Here is a 10,859-nt window from a genome sequence, read left to right as displayed (position 1 = left end):
CCTGTGGAGCTGACAGAACCAATTTGACCAGGGTCAGGAAACACCAGAGAGAACAAAGGATTTTGGCTGGGGTTATGAAGATACATACTCCGGGAAGGGGGGTGAGCAGACAGTTTTGAGCTAACATGAAATTAGATTCCAGAGGTTGGGGAGTCTAGGTTAAGACAGTCCTACCTATGATTATAGGTTAGATAGAGATGCATGTAGAACTTTTATTGTGTTAAAATACCTTTTATGGGGGGTTTGTTTCTACTGTTAAGATTAAACAATACTTTGTTTTAAAAAGGCTGTTTTGGGTCACTATTCCCCACTGGTCACAGTTCCGAAGGGAAAGACATGCAGGTGCTGAAACCAGTCAGTTCTGCTGAATAATCACAGTTGGTATACAAAGGTGCTGTAACCTGGAAATCCAGCCTAAGAGTAGGAGAATCTCAGGATTCCACCCAGATAGAAATGCAGGTGCAGGGCCTAGCACCTGAAGGGGTGCACTCTGAAACCAGAGAGGGGGATCAAAGGTGTAGTTAGCCCTGTAATTGTGAAAAGGATTACAACCTGCCAATAAATTAAAGTCAACTATAATTGCCTGAGATATTTCTGAATTCACAATTTGCTCCATAACTTGTTTATAACTATTCTGCAAACTCTCAGTATAAAAACCATCTAAGATATTTTAACTGTTTCTCTAGTAAATGTGATCTTATATAATGCTGAAAGGCAAAGACATTTTGTATGTGATATTAATAAATTTGTGTTTTAATGTCTAAATTCAACAAAAAAGCTGCAAGATTACCACTGCCATCAATCATTAGTGTCATAACCTCTGATTACACCATATTCATGAGACATCATTTTTCACTTGCTGGTATTGGTACTTTTGTTAGTATATATATATAAACTCATGTACACTAAGTAAAGACCATGACAACTAGCCTATGTTTATATGTGTCACAGCTATGATGCAACCAGATAGATAAAACAGAGTTTCACTTTTCCCCCTCATTTTAAAAATTGGAGCTGGTCATGGGATTTGATAGCTCAATGTGGCTATTTTAAGTTTAATCAGTAAAATTCTGAATTGTCAAAAATCTTAAAATGGCAGTGAAAATTTTGTTGCAGAAGTGAGGAGGGAAAATTGACAATTTTGCTATGATTTAAAGTGTTTAAATACAAGTCCCTTCCTTTAATCTAATTCCTATGTTCTTTTCCTTCCTTTGTAAATTCCCATTTCTCCCTCCTTTAAAAGAGCTCAAGCCAACTTCAACCTGTATAAACAGGTATCAAAAAGAGAGCAGGAGACTGAACATAGCAAATATCTTTAAGTAAATTTCCATGACAGCAGATACTAAATCGCATGGAACTAGGAGCTCCTTTGTAAGACCAAACAAATGCAAGAGCATATAGATTTCTTTTAGTTATGTATAAAATTCTATTTCACTCAACACTAACACTTGAAACAGTGGATTTCAGCACAATTATTATACATTTCAGGTGGTCTAAATCATTTATCTTTGGTCTCATCTTTTTCACCATCATTTACGAATGCACCATCTCTTGCATTTTATTGCTTACCTGAGGAGTCTCTTCACTAAGAGTTGGAACAGGTCTTTAAGATGTATAACCATTCTGAAACAAGAAAGGTTCCACAAAACCCTTCTATAGCTTGGTTTGCTTTTAAATGATTCAACAAGTGTGTCTGGAGTTAGATCAATAAAAAAAATATATAGATACTTTGTCTCTCTTTAGTGAGACATTAAGATAAGAAAACAGACTGTAATCAAAAAGCCTTTTTGCCAAATTGGAACTTAGGAGTAATCTAAAAAGAAAAAAAAATCTTAATTATTTTTAATTCATAACGGTCACTTATTTAGTATATTAGCACTAAGAGATTCTCCTAATACAGCAGTTCTCAAACTTCATTGCACCGTGACCCCCTTCTGACAATAAAAATTACTTCACGACCCCAGGAGAGGGGACTGAAGCCTGAGTCTGCCCAAGCCCCACTGCCCTGGGCGGGGCGGGGGGAGGGGCAAAGCCTGAGCCCCACCACCCTGGGCAGAGGGGCCAAAGGTGAAAGCTCAAGGGTTTCAGACCCAGGCAGGGGGATCTGCAACCTGAGCCCTGCAGCCCGAGGCTGAAGCCCTCGGGCTTTGGCTTCAGCCCTGGGCAGTGGGGCTCGGGCTTTAGCCCTGGGCCCAAGCAAATCTAAGCCAGCCCGGGCAACCCCATTCAAAGCAGGACCCCGACCCACATTTTGAGAACCGCTGCCCTAATATAAAGTGTACTGCTGGCATAAAAGGATTCATCTGAATTTCTTTTACTTTATTTGTCAATTCAATCAATTTTTTAAACCTCAAAGTATTTTAAGTCTTTCATTACATCTTAATTTTTTAGGTGGAATTGAATATTTATCCACCAACAAAAGCCTATCACCTTACATCACCAAACATTCCTTTTTTCTAAAAAAGAAACACTAAAATCCAATTTCTGTACCAAGTAAAACTGATCTAAGCAATCCATTTTGACAGAGAGATTCAGAGGCCTAACCCCCTTCGTAAACAAGCTGTTTTCTTTGCAGTGCTATGAATTCCAAAGAAAATAGGGCCCAAAAGACCATGCAGTACTCCACAGGAGATTTCTTTTGCTTCAGAGCTTTCATTAGCATGGGACCACATTTAACTATGTTCTGTTGTCATATATACATACTGCATTATCTCAGTGGACCAGATTCTCTGCTGAGATGTTTTTATTGAGCGCAGCAGAGGGGCTATTGAGGCATTGCTACGAGCTCAGTTTCTCCACCCCAGCCTTGTTACAGGTTAGAGTAAGTTGGGAGTTCCTCCAGCTAACTTGCACAATCTCCAAGGGACCATCCAGCAGCTAGGGACGGCCAGAGTGCATTATGCTCCAGATACTTCTTCTGTTCCTTCCAGAGAGGGCAGCAGGGAAGGAGCTGTAGTGCCAGCAACAGTAGCTATCTGTTTCCTGGGGACTCCTTCATGCTGGGAATATTCCTACCTGGGGAATTATGGACAGTCTCTACTCCCTTTATACCATGGATAGGCAAACATTTTTGGCGCAAGGGCCACATCTGGGTATGGAAATTGTATGGCAGGCCATGAATGCTCACAAAATTGGGGTGCAGGAGGGGGTGAGGGCTCTGGCTGGGGATGTGGGCTTTGGGGTGGGGCCAGAAATGAGTTCAGAGTGTGAGAGGGGCAGTGGCATGTCCCCCCTCTGGATCCTATGTGGAGGCGTGGCCAGGCAGTTCTGTGTGCTGCCCCATCTGCAGGCGCTGCCCTGCAGCTCCCATTGGCCGCAGTTCCTGACCAATGGGAGCTTCGGGGGCAACACTTGAGACAGGGCAGAGCATGGAGCCCCGTGGCTGCCCCTATGCATAAGAGCCAGAGGAGCCACTGCTTCTGGGAGCCATACAGAGCCACAGCACGCGCAGCGGCCCCCGACCCTGCTCCCCAGTGGGAGCTTGAGGGCCAGATTAAATCAGCTGGCGGTTTGGATGTGGCCTGCAGGCCATAGTTTGCCTACCCCTGCTTTATACCTCCTGAACAAGACAAGCCAAAATATCTGTCCTTTTCACTTTTTAGACACTGATCCTTTTTTGGGCTTCAAAATTCTTGTTCGTGTACTTGATTAGTCAATGTTGCTTTTTTTAAGGAATGGTTCCTTTAAGATACTATATTAGGGAGCTTGCAGCATAAAATTAAGATCAAATCCATTTTCCTTCTCTTCATGACTGTAACGACAGAAATCAAACTGAGAACAAATAAGCATCTATTTTCATTTTAATTCTAAGACACTTCAGATAGTCTGAAATTAAAAAAGCTTCAGTTTTCTATACATTCTGAAATATGATAAAGAAACTCTAAATTACTGACACTTACGAATGTGTTACAGAATTCTGTGTGGTTTTAGAAATGATGCACTGGACAAATACAAAAAAAAGACAGTCACCTTCACTCTATCGTCTAATTCTATTTGCTTTCACTGGATTCTTTTTGTTCCTCCAAGTCAAAATAAAAAGGTTTGTCATAGCCCATGAGATGGTTATAATCCTGTGGATATGTGAAAAGCATTGGATTAACAAGCATTGATTTAGTTTTGGCATAAAATGTTGTAAACATCTTGCTGATGTCTGGAACCTTGACATCCCTCTGATGGAACACAGTTCTTTTTTCTGCCAACATAACATTATATGTAATGGCCGTGTATGTGTCCGTCTCAGCCTTATGATACAGTCGAACCACATAGCCCTTTGTAAGCAGATGCAGGGTAACTGGTGTTATAAATGTAAAGAATCCTACAATGCCGTAAAATGCAGTTTGTAAAAACACACTTTCAACTCCAATGCCAGTTTTCAAGATGATGTAGGGCATCATGCAAAAGCTAAACATGCTCGTAGAGTAAGAGAAAAACTTCACACCTGTATAAGAGATGAAAATCATAAGTTAATGTTTATGATCAAAGTTATCCCTACAGTCCTTTATACACACTGTTCTTATATACCCACTGCTTTACTTTAAATTGATAAATTCAATGATGATCCAGTTAATCCTTTCTTATCGTGGAACTTCTGAAGTCATCATGTGGAAATCAAAGCCCTCAGCCCTTCTCCTTGGTTAATAAACTAAAAGTTAGGTCTTATGAAACACCTTTAATATTTTAATTATCAAAATGTTTCACAAAGGATGAGGGGTTTGGGGTGCAGGAGGGGGCTCTGGACTGGGGCGGTGGAGCTGAGGGGTTTGGAGTATGGAAAGGGGCTCCAGGCTAAGGCAGGGGTGTGGGAGGAGATATGGGCTCTGGGATGGGGGTGTGGGTTCTGGGGTGGGGCCAGAAATTAGAGGTTATGGGTGCAGGACGGGGGCTCCGGGCTGGGGGCTCTGATGTGGGGTCAGGGATGAGGGATTTGGGATGCAGGATGGGGCTCCAGGATGAGGGGTTCGGAGTGCGGGAGGGGGCTCTGGGCTGGGGCAGGGGGTTAGGGTACAGGGGAGTGTGAGGGCTCTGGCTGGGGGTACAGGTTCTGGGATGGATCTTGGGATAAGGGCTTTAGGGTATAAGAGGATGCTCTGGGCTGGGACCAAGGGGTTTGGTGGGGGATCAGGGCTGGGATAGGGGATTAGGGCACCAGGGGGTGAAGGGGTGAGGGCTCTGACTGGGGGTGTAGGCTCTGGGGTTGGGCTGAGGATGAGGGGCTTGGGGTGCAGGAGGGTGCTCTGGGCTGGACTGAGTTCAGAGGGTGGGAAGGGGATCAGGGTTGGGGCACGGGAGGAGGGCTCAGGGGTGCAGGCTCCAGGTGGCACTTCCCTCAAGCAGCTCTCGGAAGCATCAGCATGTCCCCACTCCGGCTCCTACGCAGAGGCGCAGCCAGGCAGCTCTGTGTGCTGCCCCGTCCGCAGGCGCCACCTCCCCCGCCCCCCAGCTACCATTGGCAAATGTTCCCGGCCAATGGGAGCTGCGGGGACAGCACTTGGAGCAGAAGCAGCATGTGGAACCCCCTGGCTGCCCCTATGTGTACGAGCCGGAGGGAGGACATGCTGGTTGCTTCCCAGGAGCCACGTGGCGTGGAGGCTAGCAGGGAGCCTGCCAGCCCCGCTGCGCAGTGCCGCTAACCAGACAGTCAACAGCCCACTCAGCAGTGCTGACCCGAGCCGCCAGGATCCCTTTTTGACCAGGTGTTCCGGTCAAAAACTGGACACCCAGGCACCCTAGTGCTACATCGGTGCAGCTGCGCTGATGTACTGCACCTGGTGATGATGCGTTATGTCAACAGGAGAGCGGCTCCTGCCAAAATTAAGTGGTGTCTACACTGTGCTAAATTGATGTAACTTACGTCACTCACGGGGATGGCTTTTTTATACCCCTGAGCAGCGTAAGTTACAGCGACTTAAGCGGTAGTGTAGACAAGCCCTTAGTCTTTATCCAAAATTAAATGCTTTAAAGTGCAGTTCTACTCTGAAAAGTAAAAACAGCACCTTCTCACCATTGTGTGTATATTTAGAATCATAATTTAGTGATAAAATTGTACTACCTCTTACTCCTGTTAACCCTTCAAAGCCAATACAAATGAGAGAGGAACATTCTCACCCACACTTCCTCAAAAGCACTCTTTACAAGTTCCAATCACTCACACCTGTTAAAACCTTGTGAATGCAAAGCAGTTGCACGAGCTAACTAAGGCATCCTCTGGGACCTGGTCCAACTCCCATTCACTTCAAGGGATTCTTTCAATGGGAGCTGGTTCAGCCCATGGTCTGCAGAATCTTTATTACTGGTAAGGACATATGAGTAGAAAAGGAGCATTTTCAGATTATAACTTAACTCTGCCCGACTGACAATTAAAAAAAATGCAAACTGATCACATTTGTTATTGAAATCATCATCATCAAGACAATCATTATCCCACCACCTCCCAATCTTTGGGACACATGGCAAGGCCATCTGGTAGTTTCCCCTTGCATGAAATCTTAAAATAAGCCCTATGGAAGGTGACTGGCCAAAGAGAGGTTAATAGCAGGAGTCTCATTACTGATATTATCTTATCTTCTAAGCTCCTCCCCAGACTTTTGCAAGTGGGCACAGTAGCCGCTTCATGTTCATGATGGACATCCCACTCTACTCACATACTCAGCATGTACTGAGCTAGTGATGTCAGCACCAACAGTCAGAGATGGAATGGAGACTCTACCTCTCGAGTAAAGGTAAATCAGCCTTTGTGCAGTTACCCATATGGTGTTAGAGGCATATATGGGGGGCTGCAGATACATGTGGGCTCTGCGATTTTCCAAGATTTTCTGACTGTTATCGTTTCATCCTTAAAAGTAACAATACAGTAATAACGGGGAGTGGGGGAGTTGCCACATGCCCAAAAGCCTCTATGCTTCTTAACAAAATTTAGAAGCAAAATATATAAAATGGCCCAATACATAAATCAAAAGCACAATAGACAAAAATATACCACAACTGACTTACCCATCCTGTGTTGATTTATTGGCAGAGTCCCCATTCCATTGCAGATCTCTAATGGGACTTCAGCTACCAGCTCAGTGCATGCTTGTTTGGCTGCACAGTTGCTCATAACATAACTGAGAAGGTGATTTTAAAAATCACTGCATAGTATATCTAAAAATATTGCATTCAATTCACAGCACCAATATACCTGTCATGACAGCCAGTTAGCATAATGGTTTGTGTTAGCCAATTAATCCAGGGCCAAATCCTGTCCCTTGCCTTGCCCAGGTCCCAAAGAGTGGTAGAGCTCAAGTTGTGGTCCACAGAATAACTCCACACCCCTGGTGCTGTTGCAGTGCTCCATAGCAGCATGCCTCAAATCTGGAGTGGATGGGTTGGTATGGAGGAACATAGATGAAGTAGGACCTACTCCAGCCCATTGGCTGCAGGACTGTACTGGTGAACTTTGCTGTGCTTCAAGCAGTGGTTGATTAATGCGTGAGCCCACGGGGCCCATACCCAGCACTCCCAGCCAATTTGGGGGGCCCAGAAGTGCTGGAACCCTGGATAGAAGGGGGAAGGGCTACTAGAACCAGAACTGTGGCCCTGCCCCTGCTCCTCCTCTTTCCCCCAGGGCCCTGCCCCATGGCCAGGCTGGAATCCAGAACAGCTCCCGGACCATGTCCTTACTCCCTGGGACACACTGCCCAGAGCAGGTGGAGGGTCCAGGGCTCCCCACAGCAGCCCAGGCTCCCTGGGCAGCTCTTAGAGACCTCAGGGGGGAGAGGAGGAGCACAGGGCAGGGCCCCATGGTGAGGGGGGGCTAAGGCCCACTGGGAAGAGGCTAGTGCCGCTAGAAGGGGCTGCACTTATCAACTACCCCGCCACAAAGCACAGCCCCTGCTGCCGCCATTCTGAATCTACAGAGGTGACGCATGGAAGGCGGGGCATGAGGGCATCACGTGCCCCCCTGGATTTTTCAGGACACCTCTGGCTGGGATGCCTAGCAGCGAGGAGGCAGCACTCCGCCTGGCAGTGGCGCTCTCCTGGGGGAGGGAGGAAGCAGCAGGGTGCCTGGCTGCCAGCTGAGCTCCTCCCCCACCACATGGGGCTGCTTTGCTTTCCCTGCTGCTGGAGTACCAGTGCTGCTGCCTGCTTTGCAGACTATCCACCAAGGTGAGCCAGCCACAATGCTGCTTCCTGCCTGGGATGCATGGACACACTGAGACTGCTGCTGCCATGGGGAGAACTGCCTCTTCACTGCTGGGTGTCCATGCCAAAGGGGTCCTGGGAAATGGAGGGGCACATGACCCCCCAGAACCTTTCATTTGTGCCCCACCCCACTAGCCACAGCCATGTGTCGCCCTTCTATTCCCATGTTAAAAACCGAGCGGGGAACTCCCCAGTTCTTGTGCCCCTGGGCCCCCAAGGTGTGGGGGGCTCAAATAGTCTTTGTGCCCAGGGCCCCAATAAATTTTAAACCACCCCTGGCTCCATGTAAAGAATCCTGATTAAATGACACTGTGTCGGTGTTGCCAACTCTCAAGATTTCTTCACAAGTCACATGGGTTTTGCCAGGGCTAGATCCAGTCTCACCATGCTGTGAGAAGCTCCAGCCCTTCTGATTGGCTGCCTGCCTTCCCTACTTGCCCATCTCTTGGGAAAGAGCAGCCAAGCAGGACTGCTGCAGAAAGCAGACACAGCTCTCACCTCTCCTCTCAGGAGCTGACACCACTCTCATAGGATGGGTCAGGGAAGCAGAAAGCATAATAGCTCAGGGCAGCCCTGCTCCCTCCTCCCCTCCTGTGAACAATGAGTCTGTCTACTCTCTGCTCCTGTTCCTCCCATCCTCTCCATTCCTGCAACAACAGCTTTGAGAAGGACAGGGGTCCCCACTGCAGCCCCACCCCCAGACCTGGAAGGGGGCAGTGAAGAACCCAAGGAGCTGCAAGAGAGCAGAGTTGAAGTATGGTGTGTGCAGAACTGAGGTGGGTACTGGGAGAAGAATTGATGGTGGAGGGGCTGATGGATAGGCAGATATGGGGGTCAGAGCTCCTTCGGGGGGGGGCAAAAGAAATCAAGAAAAATCAATCTCAATAAATTTGGCTGCACTAACTGTCAAATACACACAATGGGGATGAGCAGGGGGGTTAGAAAATCTGAAGATATTGTGTCCATCTATAATCTTTTTTCAAAAAAATCTCGTGATTTGGGGGCCAATCTCATGGTATTTTAGAGTGTGGCTCATTTTTTTTAACATATCTTGTGATTTTTTAGAATCGGACTCATTTTATTTGAACCTTTGGGGTTGGTAATACGACTGTATAGGGGACCACAAGGTGGTCCTTAGTGCATATCTGAAGAAATCAGAGGGCTCCATTCCCAAAAGCATACTATGTTTTAAAGAAATGTTTAAGGATAAATAAATCAAATTTCAATTCCAGTCACATACCCAACACAGTCTTTGCCAGATTCCCAGTGTAAATTAGTCTTCCATCTTCTAGTTGTCCATGAAAGGAGGAGGTGCTGAAGCAGCGAACAGGTGCCACACGAGAAAATATGATCTACAGGATGAAAGCAGCACATGGCAAATAAAGCATTTGCATCATCTACATACATTTCAGATTTCTTCTGATGTAGATGTTGAATTTATACCCAGGATAGAGACTAAAAATTAAATTATAGTACAACTAAAGTCAATAAGCAGTTTAATAGATATCAGTAACTGTAATTAATTTATAAATGTTAGGAAACAGAGGATTTAATGATTCAGGGGATTAGAAATGGGATATGCAGCCACAAAACCCTTCAGCCCTAGACACTTCAACAGTGCTCTGTATACAGGCAGAAGGCCACACATTCCAAGCTCATTGCAAGTCTCTGGCCACCTATCTATCGATCCTCAGCACTGCCAGCTCTTCAAATACTGTGAGAGTTGTGATATAATTTCATGGTTTACTTGAATCCCCAGCTCCTAAAGTCCTGCCATTACACGAGAACCTCATCTTTCATTTAAAAGAAAATGTCTAGCCCTCATAGTTGCAAAGAAAAAGAATGTGAACTCAGAGAGTAAAATATATTTTTTTTTTAAAAACTCGTTATTTTTAAGCTAATCTTGTATGATTTAGGGGCCTGATTCCTGTGTTCCAAAACTTAGGGTTGGCTATACCTCTGTCTATCTACCAAGGTGCTTGTATTGACAAGCACCAAGGTAGATAGACAGCAGTAACTGGACACACCTTACCTTGCACACTTTTTCAATTCTCTGCTCTGCCTCTTTAACCTTATCCCCCAGCAAACACTTTGTAGTGCACCATTGACAGTAAGGATTTAAAATGCATTCAAATTGGGGAGATTTTGTATTTACTTTTGCTGTTCAGGAACAAGGAAATTGATCCAGCGAATTGGGGGTGGGAATGTCGCTGGGTCAGCCTCCTCAACCAAGACCCCTGCTGTTCTCTCTGCTATTTGAGCGGAGGTGTCCACCCCTGCCCGCAGCCCAGCCACAAGGAAAGCGTCCCACGCTCCTGCACCTGTGCTAGTCTCCCTTCAGCCCTGGGAAGGGCTCCAACTGATCCTGGACCTCGGGCCCCCGGCAGCGTCGGGACCTCGCAACTAGACGCGCTCGGAGGGTCGTTCAGAGCCGCCCATCGGGGGCTGCGCGCCGCTGGTGCGCGGATCCCAGGAGGAGGAGGAGGAGGAGGAGGAGGAGGCAGCAGCGCGGCAGCTGCACACTGCCTAGCGCTCCGCAGCCAGAACGCCAGCGCCCGGGCTCGGGAGCCGCCCGCAGCCAGGAGCGGCATCGCTCACACCCGCTCCCGGCCTTGCTCAGCGGATCCCCAGCACCGCGGCAGGCAGGCCAGGAAGGGGAGGAGCCAAGGTGCAGCTGC

General features: G+C 46.8%; 1 protein-coding gene across 1 annotated transcript; it reads right to left on the bottom strand.

Annotated features, from left to right (window-relative positions):
- Positions 1–3,782: 3,782 nt before the first annotated feature.
- On the bottom strand, positions 3,783–10,859 carry TMEM70 (transmembrane protein 70). Its single transcript, XM_039521563.1, has 3 exons — positions 10,503–10,859; positions 9,422–9,533; positions 3,783–4,438 (listed from the first exon to the last, which is right to left on the bottom strand). Exons 1-3 carry the CDS (start codon positions 10,770–10,772, stop codon positions 3,990–3,992), a joined length of 831 nt encoding a protein of 276 aa, XP_039377497.1. The 5' UTR covers positions 10,773–10,859; the 3' UTR covers positions 3,783–3,989.

This window comes from Mauremys reevesii, linkage group 2 (assembly GCF_016161935.1).
Source record: "Mauremys reevesii isolate NIE-2019 linkage group 2, ASM1616193v1, whole genome shotgun sequence".
NCBI classification, from domain to species: domain Eukaryota; kingdom Metazoa; phylum Chordata; order Testudines; family Geoemydidae; genus Mauremys; species Mauremys reevesii.
Note: the sequence above shows the minus strand (reverse complement) of the source record. Positions and strands in the feature narration are given on the sequence as shown.

Coding starts and splice junctions, on each gene's coding strand:
- TMEM70 (XM_039521563.1), bottom strand. CDS start 10,772: ATGCCGCTCCTGGCTGCGGGCGGCTCCCGAGCCCGGGCGCTGGCGTTC. Junction 9,534..10,502: donor CTGAAGGGAGACTAGCACAG/GTGCAGGAGCGT, acceptor TTCATCCTGTAG/ATCATATTTTCTCGTGTGGC. Junction 4,439..9,421: donor TCTGGCAAAGACTGTGTTGG/GTATGTGACTGG, acceptor TCTCTTATACAG/GTGTGAAGTTTTTCTCTTAC.